The sequence below is a fragment of the Petromyzon marinus genome, unplaced genomic scaffold (genome assembly GCF_048934315.1).
Source record: "Petromyzon marinus isolate PM22_M1 ecotype Great Lakes invasive population unplaced genomic scaffold, UKy_Petmar_22M1.pri1.0 PM_G_Scaffold_17, whole genome shotgun sequence".
Classification (NCBI taxonomy): domain Eukaryota; kingdom Metazoa; phylum Chordata; class Hyperoartia; order Petromyzontiformes; family Petromyzontidae; genus Petromyzon; species Petromyzon marinus.
In genome coordinates, this window is record NW_027422728.1 from 3,306,194 (window position 1) to 3,324,891 (window position 18,698).

Genomic DNA, 18,698 nt, shown 5'->3' on the forward strand with positions numbered 1-18,698 from the left:
CGTCAGCTGCAGACATAAAAAAAGAATATCCACACCATCTACACGTCAGGCACAGAGGAATGCACACGTGACTTACACGTCTATACTTATTAATATATTCATGACGTAGTGAAAAAAATTCCCAAATTCATCAGATTGGATGAATCTGCAAACGCCTTCACGTACAGAGTGCACCTGAAGGGTTTCTCTCCACGGGCTGTTATGGCACACAATGAGAGGGAAAATGTCATTAATATGCCTGGAAGCCTTCATATCATCAAGATGAATGTTAACTCAAAACTCTAAGCACACAATTTCGGCTGTTTGACTACAAAAGGAATATTTATGAAAGCTAAATTCAGCTGACATAGAAAAGGGTGTTGAAAACAATACTATTTGTGTTATGCAGAAATGCAGAAATGAATGTTCAATCGCAACTTAGAGGTGTGAATCCAGGCTCAGATGTCCTTGAATGCTGGGATGAACAGTTCCGACTTCAGCTGAATGTGTGTGCTGTGTTCACCTCCTGTTTCCATTCTTATAAAGAGTTCCAGAGGAAAACAAAAATAAATTATTGTTTTGATATAACCTCCGTGTGCAATAGAGTTAATAGACCATACTACAAACACAAACTTGACACTGTCACACACTGCCATGAGTAAACAGGTGGTGGTGTGACCAGAACCATGCCTGGCCACCTTCAGCTGCTCAGCATTAATTCTTCCTCACTCCACCAAGTAATGAATCGAGGATCAATGAACATAGCCGAGGCTATCCGTGTCTCTGTCTCTCTCTCCCCGTGGTGAAGGTGTTCCCCTCCACACATTCAGAGTCAACAGCGGCACGCGCTTAGCGTCTTTGACTGATAGACATTGACGCACGTATTGTTGGTTCTTTCAGTAAAGTCACGTAGATAGAAAATAAAAATTACAGATTAAATTTAATAAGATAAAGACCACTTGTGTTGCGATCGAAACGTCGTGGTTTTTTTGCTTTATTTTCCATTTTTTATTTTTCATTTAATTTATAATCTGTTATTTTATTTTCTATCTACGTGACTTTACCGAAAGAACCAAGAATATTAATTCCTGCAGTCACCAAAGTTTTAAGTCAAAACATTCACACACGTTGACAAAGCCTCACCTTGTGTTGTTGTGGGCAGGTCGCTTCTGATAACAAGAGCGGTATAGCAGCTCAAGCGGGCTTGGCCTGGTAACAAAAGAAAATAAAAACTGCGTGAATATTGACAATAAAACAAAGTTACAAAGTGGCGAGCCGGGTGAAGACAAATTAAACTTAAGCGAGATTATTAAAGTGAATGCAATCAGGTGAGGGCAGGAGGCAAGGCCCCGCGTGGCTAGGCCCCGCGTTGTAAAGTTCCAACCTGGACGTCGATTCCCATGCTCGCTGCTACTCAACTGACATCCCTACGAGAGAGAGGCTCTACCTTGGTAAACAACAACAACAACAACCACCACCACCACCATGAGAATTTCTCACCTCGGATTTCAGTGCAAGCACGGATCGGCAGCCTCCTGTTACCTCGCGACGTCACGCGGGGTAAGCAGGTAACATGACATCACTTCCGGGGTAAGAGACACGCCCCTCCCATAATGAGCGGCTCTGTAACTGAATAAATTATGTTAATGAACCCGGCCCATATGTCGAGGGATGGGGCGTAGCTGCTGAACCCGACGGCTTCAACAAACAAATTATGTTAATGAAACGCAGTCACTGGGCGTAGCTTTGCCCAAATAAGGGTCGGCACTGGATTGATATCGGCAGTGACCCAAGCGGAGGTGACGTCACGCTCAAGAGCGCTGTGGACGAGGTTGGGGGGGGAGTGTGAATACCTTGGTGACATGACGTCACTAGCGAGGTACACCTCCCACTGGCACTTCATGCCGACGAGGTCATGCTGAGTGGTGACGTCACAGAGCGGAGATGGAGTTTAAGTTGATTAAGATTAATTTTCCATTGCCCCCTCCCTTGGGTGCGTGAACTCAGCAACAACGTGGACATTATTGTGTGTACAGTGTGTGTGTGTACACACACACAGTGTGTGTGTGCGGCGTGTAGTGGAGGGTAAAGGCGGTGCATTGCCCAGACATCTCAGTCAGTCGACCCATGGCATCTTCTCATCAATTAATTTTTTAAAATGTATTATTTTTATTTGTATTACATTTTTTCATTTTTTTATATTTTATTTTGTTTATTTTTTGTTTTCTATCCCCAGTAATGATGTTTACACACCGCACCGGGTACTCACTTGAGGCTGAGTGGACCTAGGGGAGGCCCAGAACCGGTTCAAATAATCGTCACTGGGTGTTGGCTGTCGTTATGTTCGTAGAGCAGCGTACTAACCGCTGGACTACCGCCGAACACGTTACACACACGCACAGTACACACACACACTACACACACACGCAGTACACACACACGGTGCACACACACGCACAGTACACACACACACAGTACACACACACAGTACACACACAGTACACACACACGGTGCACACACACGCACAGTACACACACACACGCACAGTACACACGCACGGCACGCACACACACACGCACGGTACACACACACGTACAGTACACACACACACAGTACACACACACACGCACAGACTCACAGTACACACACATGCACGGTACACACACGCACGGTACACAGACACACAGTATACACACACGGTGCACACACACGCACGACACACACGCACAGTACACACACACACACGCACAGTACACACGCACGGCACGCACACACACACGCACAGAACACACACGCACGGAACACACACACACACACGCACAGTACACACACGCACAGTACACACACATGCACAGTACACACACACACACAGTACACACACACACGCACAGACTCACAGTACACACACACGCACAGTACACACACACGCACGGTACACACGTACGCACGGTACACACACAAGGTACACACACACACGGTCCACACACACACGCACGGTACACACACACACGGTACACACACACGCACAGTACACACACACGCAAAGTACACACACACGGTACACACACACACAACACACGCACAGTACACACACATGCACAGTACACACACACGGTACACACACACACAGTACACACACACGCACAGTACACACACAGGGTACACACACACGCACAGTACACACGCACAGTACACACACACGCATAGTACACACACACGCACAGTACACACACACACAGTACACACATACGGTACACACACACGCACGGTACACACACACACACACGATACACACACACACAGTACACACACACACACGGTACACACACACACGCACAGTACACACACACGGTACACACACGACACACGCACAGTACACACGCATGCACAGTACACACACAGTACACACACACACGCACAGTACACACACCCACAGTACACACACACGGTACACACACAGTACACACACACTACACACACGTACGCACGGCACGCCCACACTCCTTCAGTCACGTGACTAAGGTTGACGCGCCGCCCCGTCTCCCGAGGTGACCTCTTGGCTCTCTCGTCTCTCCTCGACACGTAGATTTATTTCTTACTCTTACCTAGAAACGTCATTGTCTGTCTGTCTCTGTGGACGCAACTTGCGAGGAATTGTACTCACACACTGTGGGGTTTACGTTTCAAATAAAGTGCCCAGATACCACGCGATAAGCCCCGTGGTGAGCCAGTGCTATTCGTAGTTACAATCCGTCAACATGAAAGTAGTTAAATTAACAATTTATTACTAATCTCCATATATACCAAAGGCAAAGTTGTGAATGTGTGCGTCTGTTCAAAATGTTTAGCGTACTTCCCGACACGCACCAAGCTTGAAATTTGCCATGTGGGTAATTTCCAGACTGTACACCGTGCAAACATTATAAAAATAGACTTTTGTATATTTTTTTGGGGGGGGGCGCGCAATAATGTATAAGCATGAAAACACCACGATACATAGGACTTACTTTGATTAGAATCTTGGAATTGATTGTGTACATGTTGAAATTGTTAAATTAGCATTTTGAGCACACTGCTGTTTTAATAAATGTTCATGATTCTGAGAATATAAGTGTAATTCTGAGCATCATAATGACCATATTGGAAGTGTCATCATGAATGGGGGTACAATGATTTTTTATAACAATAGGAATGCAGTTTTGAGCATGACTATTCATATTTCAGACTCATTCATGACAATAGATTCACGATTAAATTGCGATTTTGTTTTGCTCATCAATCAGGATACTGTTAATGATGCGCATGCCCATAAATTGTTGAAATGACTAGAAATGCAAGTTGTGTATACTCTCCAACCCCATTCCTCTACCTACCCATTCCCTTGACGGGCTCCGTGCCCACTTAAACCCATGACGATGATGATTCCACCTCTCCCTGTAACAATCAAAGCACCTCCAACTTCTGAATGCAAAGGTGCTGGTTGGTGCAACGCCAAAACACATCGTCAACGCCGCTCCCAAGCCCGCCCTACGTCAGTTACATCGTTAGGATCAACAAAATAAAAAGTTCCACAGAGGAAACTAAAACGACATTACGCAATCCCCAAAGTCGCACGCGGTCGGCTACACGACTCGGAGAACAACGTCAGACTTCAAGACTTGCATCGCCATCATCATCATCATTCTTCCTCTCCACAAGTCATCGCACGTCAATATTCAACAAGCTGCACACACGTGCAAGTCACCTCTCGACCCGCCACCTGCACAGTTAACGCGATCAGACCCGGGGGTCAAATTAAAATTGTGTCGTCTTTGGTGACGTATTGCAATCGGTGTAATTTTAATGATGTACGTACAGCAACTGCTGTACGTACATCATAACAATAGGAATGCAGTACAGCAACTGCTGTACGTACATCGAATTATATCATTGACAACGGGGTCCGCTTTTGCGACATCTGCGTGCGGTCTTTTAATTATATAGATACGTAGTCAGTTCATTAGTATGGGGTTCCTCTATAAGAAATTGTAAAATGTATTACTTAATAATACGCTTCCAGGCCGCACTTAGCTTGTAGCAGTCAGAGCAGTTAAAATGACTGCACATGTGTAGGTATGAAATAAAATACATTTAATTTAAATAAAATACATTTTATTTATTAAAACATTTCATTTAATTTAACGTAGGTATAAAATAAATGCAAATTAAATAAAATAAATTTAATTAAATGACAAAAAAAATTCATTTATTAAAAAATTAATGTAACGTAGGTATAAAATAAAATTAATTAAAATAAAGTAATGTAATATATTTTAAAAATTCAATTAAACGTAGGTATTAAATAAAATAAATGTAATTTAAATAAAATATATTTAATTTATTAAAAATTTCAATTTAATTTTACGTAGGTATGAAATAAAATAAATTGAAATGAAATTGAATTTATTACAAAATTAAATTGAATTTAACGTAGGTATAACATAAAATTAATTTAATTTAAATTATAAAAAATATTCATTTATAAAAAAAATACGTAGGTATAAAATAAGTTTCAATTAACTTAATTAAAATTTTAAATTAAATTTAACGTAGGTATAAAATAAAAATTAATTCAATTAAATAATAAAAAAATTATATTTTCTACCTCCGTGACTTTACCGAAAGAAACAAACAGTGTGGACCCACGTGACATCAAGGCTGTCCTAGTCTAGGCAAGGCCTCAGGGTGTACTGGGCCTTTCACAACAACAACAGCAGCAGCAACAACAACGGTTCTCTTGAGAAAATGCTTTAAAAAAGTCAACGTAGCTTACCTTGACACTCGCGAACTTTAATGATTAAAATAATTAAAACAAAACTAAACACTCACACGCACATGGGCGCGCGGCGTTCAGCGTGTAGGGCATTAAAAATGGTAGCGTCCTCCCGCGATCTGATTGGTCGCCACGTGCCAAAGTGGGGAGGGGGGTAGGGCCAGCGATCCGATTGGTCGAGAGGCAAACCTGGGAGCGTCTCCGGCGATGGTGCGCAGCGATTGGTCAACGGTTGTCCTATGCTAATTTTGGTATGCTAATTAATTTTAATCTGTATGCTAATGTAGTTTATTTATCCATACTAATTAAGTTTAATGTTTATCCAAAGTTAGTTAAAAATGTATGCTCGTTTAGTTAACCTTCTATGATAGTATCGTTATATTTTTTTATGCTATGATAACAGCAGTGCATATTGCTGTGGTGGTACCTGCTATGATTACAGCAGTACATACTGACTAGTGGTACCTGACACCTCTCCTTCTTTCCACAGAGCTACAAGACAATCAGAGTCTAGTCATCCTACACATCGTCAGCAAGATGGATGAGGTGAGCTACGTCTGGCTGTGTGTGGCGCCGAGCGTGAAGATTTTCTTCTCTTCTGCAGCGTGCGTCCACGTCAACTTTCACCATCAAGCGTGCCCAGACTCCTCCACGGCTCCGCTGTCTCTCCTGCCCTCGTCCTCCTGCTTCCGCTCCGTCCGATCGCCCCCCTCTTCTCCCGCCCCTTGCCGTCTCTCTTCACACGCGCACTCCGACCTCCCTCGCCTTCCACGTCAGGAGGTACGCCCGAGATCATTCGTCCTGCCCGCACCAACAGCTCACCCATCGTCTGACCGCGTCTCCGTTCAGGCAGGTAAGGGCACCATCACGGCGTAGCGGTTAGCGGCGCTGCGCCATTCTCGCTCACGGCCAATGCCAGTGACAATTAGGGGCCGTTCGTGAATGACGTCACACACCTAGAGGGGGGGGGGTTGAGAAATGTGACGTCACATCAAATTGCGCAACTTTAAATAAATATAAACACGTTCTACTTAATTAATTAGACTTTGTAATGTTTTCTACCTACAACATCAGAGTGCAGCGCCACATTAACTACGCACTACAATGACAATAGTTTAAAGGGATTTGAAGCATGTTTTATTTTTTTGGGGGGGGGGCAGAGCTTTGTGATGTCATATTTGAGGGGGAGGGGTCTGACTTTTCGTGACGTCGTATGACGATGGGGGAGGGGTCAAAAATCCTCTAAAATCGCGTGACGTCATTTAAGGTCGGCCCCTTACCTGAAGCAGTCCCGAGCGTCACTTAGGTGGACTCAGCCATAATTAAGGAGGTGGTAAGGTGGGTGGGGGTGCTAACATCAGAATTTGAGAGCGGCCAGCCATGGTTCTGTCCACACCAGCCCCTGGTGTTGTTCCATCAATGTTTGTTCCTCATACAAAATGTTACACGTACGCACACAATCAGACAAGTATTCATTCTAAATCATTGACGGGCATATTAACATTGGATTACTGCAGCGAAATTGACTGTATCACGTTACATCGTATTAACAAGAAGTTATTTAACAAATACGCACCGTCTGCTTAACAGTGTATGTACAACGTACTATTGTTGCGTCATTCAAAACGAGTAGGCCGTTGCATGCTGGCGTCTGGGTCAAAATGTAGCAAATTTAAAACATTACGCTACAAATAATAGATGACGGCGTTTCGATGGCAACACAAGCAATCGTCATCAAGTGGGACAAGCACAGCAGCAATAAGAGGAAACTACTGGAGTAGGCGCCTACTACTTCAGCAGTTTCTCTTGCTGTGGTTGTCCCACCTGATGACGATTGCTTGTGTTGTGATCTAAACGCCGTGATCTGTTATGTTTCTACCCACGTGGTGACTTTACCGAAATAACTCAAGAGTGTGGATTCCTGCAGTCACGAAAGCTTCGAATCAAGATTACCTACAAACTACACAACTGAGATGACGCATCAATCATCGCCCCCTACTGACAGGCTCTTGTCCACATGCAGGCTGGTGCAGGGCCACCACCTTGTGCCACACAGGGGCAGCTGCTACTTGGGGATGCTCTTCGAATGTTTCAGACGAGGTACGACACAAAACTCTGAGTTGCTGATGCGATTAAGCAAGCACCGTGTAAATGCAATTATTATTATAACATAGTGAATGCTTGGGGGCTTATTGTCTTTCGCTTCTGGTTAAAGATCTACCCAACCCACAGGTCCACAAAGATTGGCCGCCCTTACTCTGCAGGTTGCACCTAGGAACTGAGTGTCCAACTTCACGTTCTTGTCATTAAAGGCCTGTGACAAAGGTGCTTCTATTGGAGCGACATCGTCTCTGGCTTACACATCTACCGGGTCACCACTTGACTTTGTATTGTCTAGGAGGAAGTCCACCCACACCTCCACTTCCACAAACTGCTGGGAGTTGCCTCGCTCTGCCTCACAGTCAGAATTCTCCTCCTGCTTTACGTTGCCTCCATCGATGTGAAGGTCCCATTTTGGAGTTGAATCTTCATCTTCACATTTTACCTTCACTTCTTCGCTCTTCACCATCACTTCTTCCCTCTTCACCATCACCTCTTCCCTCTTCACCATCACTTCTTCCCTCTTCACCATCACCTCTTCACCATCACCTCTTCACATTTCACCATCACCTCTTCACATTTCACCTCGATAACTTTAAAAGTGTCCAAGCTGGGATTTTCTTCCGGTTCGTGTTTCATGACGGGTGGGCTAATTGCGGCACTTTGACTTTCACAAGCTGATTTCAGACTGCACTCCTTGTGGATCTTCTGATGCTTCTGTGTTCTCTGGTGTACTTGAAGATTTGATGAATGTGCAAATGCCTTCCCGCACACACTGCACTTGAAGGGTTTCTCTCCCGTGTGTGTACTCTGGTGTGTTTTAAGAGCAGATGAATCTGAAAATGTCTTCCCACACACACTGCACTCGAAGGGTTTCTCTCCCGTGTGTGTTCTCTGGTGTGTTTTAAGAGCAGATGACTGTGAAAATGCCTTCCCACACACACTGCACCTGAAGGGTCTCTCTCCCGTGTGTGTTCTCTGGTGTTTTTTAATAGTAGATGAATCTGAAAATGTCTTCCCACACACACTGCACCTGAAGGGTTTCTCTCCCGTGTGTGTTCTCTGGTGTGTTTTAAGAGCAGATGAATCTGAAAATGTCTTCCCACACACAGTGCACTTGAAGGGTTTCTCTCCCGTGTGTGTTCTCTGGTGTCTTTGAAGATTAGATGAATCTGGAAATGCCTTCCCACACACAGTGCACTTGAATGGTTTCTCTCTCGTGTGTGTTCTCTGGTGTTTTTTAAGAGTAGATAAATCTGAAAATGTCTTCCCACACACACTGCACCTGAAGGGTTTCTCTCCCGTGTGTGTTCTCTGGTGTGTTTTAAGAGCAGATGAATCTGAAAATGTCTTCCCACACACAGTGCACTTGAAGGGTTTCTCTCCCGTGTGTGTTCTCTGGTGTCTTTGAAGATTAGATGAATCTGGAAATGCCTTCCCACACACAGTGCACTTGAATGGTTTCTCTCTCGTGTGTGTTCTCTGGTGTTTTTGTGATTAATGACGAGTGATCAATGTGATTAATGACGAGTGATCAATGTGATTAATGACGAGTGATCAATGTGATTAATGACGAGTGATCAATGTGATTACGGACGAGTGATTAATGTGATTACTGACGAGTGATCAATGTGAAAACTGACGCGTGATTAACGTGATGTTTCGTACGTAACGAACGTGATGATTCAATGGCATCGCCTTCTAAGTTTGACAATGAGATGATGTCACACGACGTCATGCTTTCTGACATCATCACCTTGGCCAGAAAACGTTTTGGGAAACCCTTTGGTCAAATTGTCTCGTTTTCTTTTTGGGCAAGTCTCTAGTAACGCAAGTTAAAACTAAAGTTGTACGCGTATTGGATCATTTTGACGAGAGCAATTGTGAGCCCAAGTTACAGACAGACAGAGCTAAAGTATTAACACCCCCAACCTTAGCCGCAACAAATATTTGTTTAAATGTCTACTTGACCTCCGCCCTTCCTCTCTTGCCGATGTTTGGTTCTTCTAATCCGATTTGCAGGTGTATGGAACCAGAACGCTTTTGGAACTCACAGGAATACCTCTGACGTATGAACAAATCAGCTCCAGAGCAGATTTGTGCTCCCAAAAGGAAATAATGAAAATGAGATGTGTGTGTGTGCTTGTCCAATCAAATTCCCCAGGAGTTTAAAAACGAGAACTTTAAGTCATAGATCGATAGTCATTACAAGTGCAGTAGTAAATACAAGTTTAGAACACGGTGGCAGCCAATCATCCCACTGCTAATGTACCAAGGATAGGTTATATCACACACATATATATGAGCATGCCAACCTTGGATGGTACATTACAACTAAACTATTACAACTATTTATTACTTTACCAGGTAAGGCTCAGTGAGCTATATAGCTCTATTTCAGAAGCGACCTTGCTATCTCAAATTAAAGCTCAACGAGCTTTAAATTTGTAGCAGCCAAAAACTAAACATTAATCTTGCCTTTTTAAAGCTTTCGTGACTGCAGGAATTCATCTTCTTGGTGCTTTTGGTAAAGTCACCACGTAGAATGGAAATAATAAAATAATGAAAAAATAAAAATAAAACATAATAAAATAAAATTCTCACGACGTTTCGGCCACAACACAAGTAGCCTTCCTCAGGTGAAGAAACAGAACTGTCGGGAAGACAGCGCTTTAGTTAATGTTTTATTTTTATTATTTTATTATTTCATTCCCATTCTACGTGACTTTACCGACAGAACCAAGAAGATTAATCTCGCCATCCCAATTGCTTGGGTTGCCGATTGAAAGCGTCCCAAACATTACGAATAACGCCTGGCCTACGTAACATCAGCGCCAACGTCACGTGGCAATATGCCTGCAGGAGCTCATCGTTCAAACAGGCGTCTGGCTTTAATGAAAGACTCCTTGAAAACAAAGCTCCATGCGCGTCCCGGTCTCATTGACGGTTCCCATTGCGCACACGGACAGCTGCTCTTCCGCTCCGCTGCTGGACGAAGGTCTGCTGGACGAAGGTCTCCCCTCACGACGTTTCGACTGCAACACAAGAAGCAATCATCATCAGGTATGAAAACCACAGAAATAATTTTTTTCAAATTTTCTTGTGTTAAAACCACAGCAATAATTTTTTTGAAATGTTCTTGCTGTGGTTTTCACACCTGATGATTGCTTCTTGTGTTGCAGTCAAAACGTCGTGATAATTTTATCGTTTTATATTTTTATTATTTTATTGTTTTCCTTCTACGAGGTGACTTTACCAAAAAAACCAAGAATACTCATCTGTTCCAGTTATCGACGTCACTGATGATTTGAGATTAGAATGTATATGCTCTGAACCCTCAGCCCTGTTCACAAAAATGTAATGCTGCTTTGGTTAATTCATGAGAACCAGACAGTAGTTAATTAAGGGTAGACACTCGGATAGTAATACAAGAATGGTTATGACAAGAATGTTTATTAATTCAATTATAATTGCCCAAGCGTCGTAGCATTGAAATGGTTGTGGTGGCTTTTGAATAGTGAAAAACTCCTTTTAAAAACGGTTTTATTTTAAAGTGCACTAAAAAGTAAAGAAATCGATTGGACAACGGGAAGTGGACGGCATCTTGAGTACAAGATTTGACCACGACATCAAACACAGGAATGAAGTTTAATAACTTTTTTGTCACAACTTCGTTCAACTGACCATCGAGAAGTACGTCAATGATGCAGCGCCATCTCCCACATCAACGCTTACTTGAATTAATTGGTTATTTTATAAATCAATCTTCAATGTACAACTTTTGTTTGTGTGGAGTGAGGGTGCCCGTAGCTCGTTCACACGGAGCAGGCGAGGCGATTCCACAGTTTAGGGACCGCGGCGTTTTTGACCTACACACATTGCTCTATTACTATAGTACTATACCGCTTTCAACTTTTATGAACGACAACTGAGTGTTTAAGGTTAGCGATTTGTCGTATTATCTTGCTGTATAGCGAATGAAAAAATACAATTACTTTACTATGCAAGTAAAAAAATGTTTGAAAAAATGTTTAAGGCCCCTTTATAAACATATGCTACAGGCCCCGCACTAGCTTAATCCGGCACTGACACCACCAGTCGCCTCACTGGAGTTGCTAATCGGCGGTGTGGGGGGCACACAAGCCCAACGCGAGCGGGCCCCCCCCCCCCCCCCCCCACATCATCAACACTGTTCCTGGACATGTGAAGTGTGACAAAACTAAAACTGTGAACCGTTTTTGCATACGTGGGACTCATCTGGCTGGGTTTTTTTTTTATCAAGAAGCCAACTGCAATAGTATTACACTTCGGATCTCCGAGGGGAAAAGAAAACTCACCGTGTATATTTATTTTAAAGATGTCTAAAATATTTTCGTGAAAAAATTACGTCCTGTGATTATTGTGGTTTCAGAGTTCACGTCTGCCACATGCATCCATGATGTCAACGGACGCACTTCAACCGTAACCGTGACAGCGTGATGCTGGATCTTCTGTTTGCTTTAGATTATCTGTGCCATAATAGCAGCAGCAGCAACAGCAGTCTAAACAACTTAAATGAATGCCATAACAACAAGTAACAAGGAATAGTTTTACACTTTTCAGCTGTTCAACGGCTCACCAACACATGGCGCAAAGAGACTGCGAAGCCAAGTCACCCCATGCATGAGTAAACTTGCAGCGACAACAAAGACGTGCAAATGTGATTGTCAAAGACAAAGATGGTTTATCAGTAGTAGAATTGGGTGTAAGAGAAAACTGTTAATGATTAACCACGCTTGTAAACCCGCCACATGGTTAATGGTGACTCGGAAGAAATGCTGTGTGTGACATACGTGTTGGTGCATTTTACAGAGTGATGGTGCTGTTCTTCACAAGATTACAGATTAACCACAATAAATGTGCTTCTCCTCGATTTGGAGCACTTGCCCATGTCCTTCATTTCGAGTGTGCAACATACCATTACGATCAGTATGTACTGCTGTAATCATAGCAGGTACCACCACAGCCACTATGCACTGCTGTTATCATAGCATAACAAAAATATAACGATACTATCATAGAATGTTAACTAAACGAGCATACATTTTTAACTAATTTAGGATAAACATTAAACTTAATGAGTATGGATAAATATTCTGCATTAGCATACAGATTAAAATTAATTAGCATACCAAAATTAGCATAGGACAACCGTTGACCAATCGCTGCGCACCATCGTCGGAGACGCGCCCAGGTTTGCCTCTCGACCAATCGGATCGCTGACCCTCCCCCCCTCCCCACTTTGGCACGCGGCGACCAATCAGATCGCGGGGAGGACGCTACCATTTTTAATGCCCTGCACGCTGAATGCCGCGCGCCCATGTGCGTGTGAGTGTTTAGTTTTGTTTTAATTATTTTAATCATTACAGTTCGCGAGTGTCAAGGTAAGCTACGTTGACTTTATTTTTTAAAGCATTTTCTCAAGAGAACCGTTGTTGCTGCTGCGGCTGTTGTTGTGAAAGGCCCGGTACACCCTGAGGCCTTGCCTAGACTAGGACAGCCTTGATGTCACGTGGGTCCACACTCTTTGCGTCTTTCGGTAAAGTCACGGAGGTAGAAAATAGAATGTATTTATGATTTAATTTAATTACATTTTATTTTATACCTACGTTAAATTTAATTTACATTTTTAATTAAGTTAATTGAAACTTATTTTATACCTACGTATTTTTTTATAAATGAATTTTTTTATAATTTAAATTAAATGTATTTTACGTTATACCTACATTGAATTTAATTTAATTTTGTAATAAATTAAATTTTATTTCATACATACGTTAAATTGAATTTTTTTATAAATTTAATTTATTTAAATTCATTTTATACCTACGTTTAATTTAAATTTTTAATAAATTACATTTCAATTGATTTTGTTTTATACCTACGTTAAATTGAATTTTTAATAAATTACATTTATTTAAATGACATTTATTTTATACCTACGTTAAATTAAATTTTTAATAAATTTCATTTATTTACATTTATTTTATACCTATGTTAAATTTTTTAGTAAATTTATTTATTTTAAATTTATTTTATACCTACATTAAATTAAATGTTATTTTAATTAAATTTATTTTATTTTATACCTACACATGTACAGTCATTTTAACTGCTCTGACTGCTACAAGCTAAGTGCGGCCTGGAATCGTATAATTAAGTAATACATTTTACAATTCCTTATAGAGGAACCCCATACTAATGAACTGACTACCTATCTATATAATTAAAAGACCGCACGCAGATACCGCAAAAGCGGACCGCGTTGTCAATGATATAATTCGATGTACATACAGCAGTTGCTGTATGTACATTAAAATTACACCGATTGTAATACGTCACCAAAGACGACACAATTTTAATTTGACCCCCGGGTCTGATCGCGTTAACTGTGCAGGTGGCGGGTCGAGAGGTTACTTGCACGTGTGTGCAGCTTGTTGAATATTGACGTGCGATGACTTGTGGAGAGGAAGAATGATGATGATGGCGATGCAAGTCTTGAAGTCTGACGCTGTTCTCCGAGTCGTGTAGCCTACCGCGTGCGACTTTGGGGATTGCGTAATGTCATTTTAGTTTCCTCTGTGGAACTTTTTATTTTGTTGATCCTAACGATGTAACTTAACGTAGGGCGGGCTTGGGAGCGGCGTTGACGATGTGTTTTGGCGTTACACCAACCAGCACCTTTGCATTCAGAAGTTGGAGGTGCTTTGATTGTTACAGCGAGAGGTGGAATCGTCACCGCCATGGGTTTAAGTGGGCACGGAGCCTGTCAAGGGAATGGGTAGGTAGAGGAATGGGGTTGGAGAGTATACACAACTTGCATTTCTAGTCATTTCAACAATTTATGGGCATGCGCATCATTAACAGTGTCCTGATTGATGAGCAAAACAAAACCGCAATTTAATCGTGAATCTATTGTCATAAATGAGTCCGAAATATCAATAGTCATGCTCAAAACCGCATTCCTATTGTTATTAAAAATCATTGTACCCCCCATTCATGACAATTCCAATGTGGTCATTATGATGCTCAGAATTACACTTATATTCTCAGAATCATGAACATTTATTAAAACAGCAGTGTGCTCAAAATGCTCATTTACCAATTGCAACATGTACACAATCAATTCCTAGATTCTAATCAAAGCAAGTCCTATGTATCGTGGTGTTTTCATGCTTATCCATTATTGCGCGCCCCCCAAAAAAAATATACAAAAGTGTATTTTTATAATGTTTGCACGGTGTACAGTCTGGAAATTACCCACATGGCAAATTTCAAGCTTGGTGCATGTCAGGAAGTACGCTAAACATTTTGAACAGACGCACACATTCACAACTTTGCCTTTGATACATATGGAGATTAGTAATAAATTGTTAATTTAACTACTTTCATGTTGACGGATTGGAACTACGAATAGCACTGTCTCACCACGGGGCTTATCGCGTGGTATCTGGGCACTTTATTTGAAACGTAAACTCCACAGTTTGTGAGTACAATTCCTCGCAAGTTGCGTCCACAGAGACAGACAGACAATGACGTTTCTAGGTAAGAGTAAGAAATGAATCTACGTGTCGAGGAGAGACGAGAGAGCCAAGAGGTCACCTCGGGAGACGGGGCAGCGCGTCAACCTTAGTCACGTGACTGAAGGAGTGTGGGCGTGCCGTGCGTACGTGTGTGTGCTGTGTGTGTGTGTGTACTGTGTGTGTGTACTGTGTGTGTAACGTGTGTGTGTACTCTGTGTGTGTACTGTGCGTGTGTGTGTGTGTACCGTGCGTGTCGTGTGTGTGTGTGTGTACCGTGTGTGTGTGTACTGTGTGTGTACTGTGTGTGTGTGTGTGTGCCGTGTGTGTGTACCGTGTGTGTGTACTGTGCGTGTGTGTACTGTGCGTGTGTGTGTGTGTACCGTGCGTGTGTGTGTGTACCGTGCGTACGTGTGTACCGTGCGTGTGTACCGTGCGCGTGTGTGTACCGTGCGTGTGTGTGTGTACTGTGCGTGTGTGTGCGTGTGTGTACTGTGCGTGTGTGTGTACTGTGCTTGTGTGTGTACCGTGCGTGTGTGTGTACTGTGAGTGTGTGCGTGTGTGTGTGTACTGTGCGTGTGTGTGTACTGTGCGTGTGTGTGTACTGTGCGTGTGTGTGTGTATCGTGCGTGTGTGTGTGTGTACTGTGCGTGTGTGTGTGTACTGTGCGTGAGTGTGTACTGTGCTTGTGTGTGTACCGTGCGTGTGTGTGTACTGTGAGTGTGTGCGTGTGTGTGTGTACTGTGCGTGTGTGTGTACTGTGCGTGTGTGTGTACTGTGCGTGTGTGTGTGTATCGTGCGTGTGTGTGTGTGTGTACTGTGCGTGTGTGTGTGTACTGTGCGTGAGTGTGTGCGTGCCGTGCGTGTGTACTGTGCGTGTGTGTGCTGTGCGTGTATGTCGTGCGTGTGTGTGTACCGTGTGTGTGTGTACTGTGTGTGTGTACCGTGTGTGTGTGTGTGTACTGTGTGTGTGTAACGTCTGTGTGTGTGCTGTGCGTGTGTGTACCGTGCGTGTGTGTGTGTACCGTGCGTGTGTGTGCGTGCCGTGCGTGTGTGTACCGTGTGTGTGCGTGTGTACCGTGCGTGTGTGTACCGTGCGTGTGTGTGTGTATCGTGCGTGTGTGTGTGTAACGTGTGTGTGTGTTTCGTGCGTGTGTACTGTGCGTGTGTGTGTGTATCGTGCGTGCCGTGTGTGTGTACTGTGTGTGTGTGTGTACCGTGTGTGTGTACTGTGCGTGTGTGTGTGTACCGTGCGTGTCTGTGTGTGTCGTGCGTGTGTGTGTGTACTGTGCGTGTGTGTGTACTGTGCGTGTGTGTCGTGCGTGTGTGTGCACCGTGTGTGTGTACTGTGTGTGTGTGTACTGTGTGTGCTGTGTGTGTGCTGTGCGTGTGTGCGGTAGTCCAGCGGTTAGTACGCTGCTCTACGAACATAACGACCCGAGTTTGATTCCCGCTCACAGCCAACACCCAGTGACGATTATTTAAACCAGTTCAGGGCCTCGCCTAGGTCGACTCAGCCTCAAGTGAGTACCCGGTGTGGTGTATAAACATCATTACTGGGGAGACAAAGGCGGTCGGGCGCGGTGCTGGCCACCCACTCCCTTCGCGTGTCGCGCCGGCCTTCATAGGTGGTGCTGCTACTTGCTAACAGCACGTGCCCCAACAGTCTGTTAAGGCTACACGGGGGATCTTTGTCTTTGTGTCACCACCCAGGAGTCACGGAGCTTTTGAGGCTCCGAGCCACGTGGGGATCCACAACAGGTGAGACTCAGGGATCTGTGATTTCTAATCGATAGCCATCCGTCAGTTAACCCATCGCAACTCCTGAGTCTGTCACGCGACTTCCTCCTTCCAGCGAGCCTTTGACGCTTCACGTGGCCTCAAAGTGTACACAGTGTGTACGTATACACAATAATGTCCACGTTGTTGTTGCTGAGTTCACGCACTCAAGGGAGGGGGCAATGGAAAATGAATCTAAATCGACTTAAACTCCATCCCCATGACCTCATCGGCATGAAGTGCCAGCGGGAGGTGTACCTCGCTAGTGACGTCATGTCACCAAGGTATTCACACTCCCCCAACCCCGTCCACAGCGCTCTTGAGCGTGATGTCACCTCCGCTTGGGTCACTGCCTTGCCTCCTGCCCTCGCCTGATTGCATTCACTTTAATAATCTCGCTTAAGTTTAATTTGTCTTCACCCGGCTCGCCACTTTGTAACTTTGTTTTATTGTCAATATTCACGCAGTTTTTATTTATTTTCACCAGGCCAAGCCCGCTTGAGCTGCTATACCGCTCTTGTTATCAGAAGCGACCTGCCCACAACAACACAAGGTGAGGCTTTGTCAACGTGTGTGAATGTTTTGACTTAAAACTTTGGTGACTGCAGGAATTAATATTATTGGTTCTTTCGGTAGAGTCACGTAGATAGAAAATAAAATAAAATAATGCAATTAAATGAAAAATAAAAAAATTGAAAATGAATAAAAAAACCCACGACGTTTCGATCGCAACACAAGTGCTCTTTATCTTATTGAATTTTATCTGTTATTTTTATTTTCTATCTACGTGACTTTACTGAAAGAACCAACAATACGTGTGTCAATGTCTATCGGTCAAAGACGCTAAGCGTGTGCCGCTGTTGACTCTGAATGTGTGGAGGGGAACACCTTCACCACGGGGAGAGAGAGACAGAGACACGGATAGCCTCGGCTATGTTGATTGATCCTCGATTCATTACTTGGTGGAGTGAGGAAGAATTAATGCTGAGCAGATGAAGGTGGCCAAGCATGGTTCTGGTCACACCACCACCTGTTTACTCATGGCAGTGTGTGACAGTGTCAAGTTTGTATTTGCAGTAAAGTCTATTAACTCTGTTGAACACAGAAGTTATATCAAGACAATAGTTTATTTTTGTTTTCCTCTGGAACGCTTTGTAAGAATGGAAACAGGAGGTGAACACAGCACACACATGCAGCTGAATTCGGAACTGTTCATCCCAGCATTCAAGGACATCTGAGCCTGGATTCACACCTCTAAGTTGTGATTGAACATTAATTTCTGCATAACACAAATAGCATTGTTTTCAACACCCTTTGCTATGTCAGCTGAATTCAGCTATCATAAATATTCCTTTTGTAGTCAGACAGCCGAAATTGTGTGCTTAGAGTTTTGAGTTACCATTCATCTTGGAAGATATGAAGGCTTCCAGGCATATTAATGACATTTGCCCTCTCATTGTGTGCCGTA

The 18,698-nt window shown here is 43.3% G+C and overlaps 1 protein-coding gene across 1 annotated transcript; it reads right to left on the reverse strand.

Moving 5' to 3' along the window:
* Positions 1-2: 2 nt before the first annotated feature.
* Positions 3-10,846, reverse strand: LOC142911181 (uncharacterized). The gene is made up of 3 exons (XM_076060283.1): positions 10,796-10,846; positions 8,628-9,374; positions 3-38 (listed from the first exon to the last, which is right to left on the reverse strand). Exons 1-3 carry the CDS (start codon positions 10,844-10,846, stop codon positions 3-5), a joined length of 834 nt encoding a protein of 277 aa, XP_075916398.1.
* Positions 10,847-18,698: the final 7,852 nt, after the last annotated feature.

Coding starts and splice junctions, on each gene's coding strand:
- LOC142911181 (XM_076060283.1), bottom strand. CDS start 10,846: ATGGGAACCGTCAATGAGACCGGGACGCGCATGGAGCTTTGTTTTCAA. Junction 9,375..10,795: donor TGGAGCTTTGTTTTCAAGGA/GTCTTTCATTAA, acceptor CAAAAACACCAG/AGAACACACACGAGAGAGAA. Junction 39..8,627: donor CACATTCATCAAATCTTCAA/GTACACCAGAGA, acceptor CCTGACGTGTAG/ATGGTGTGGATATTCTTTTT.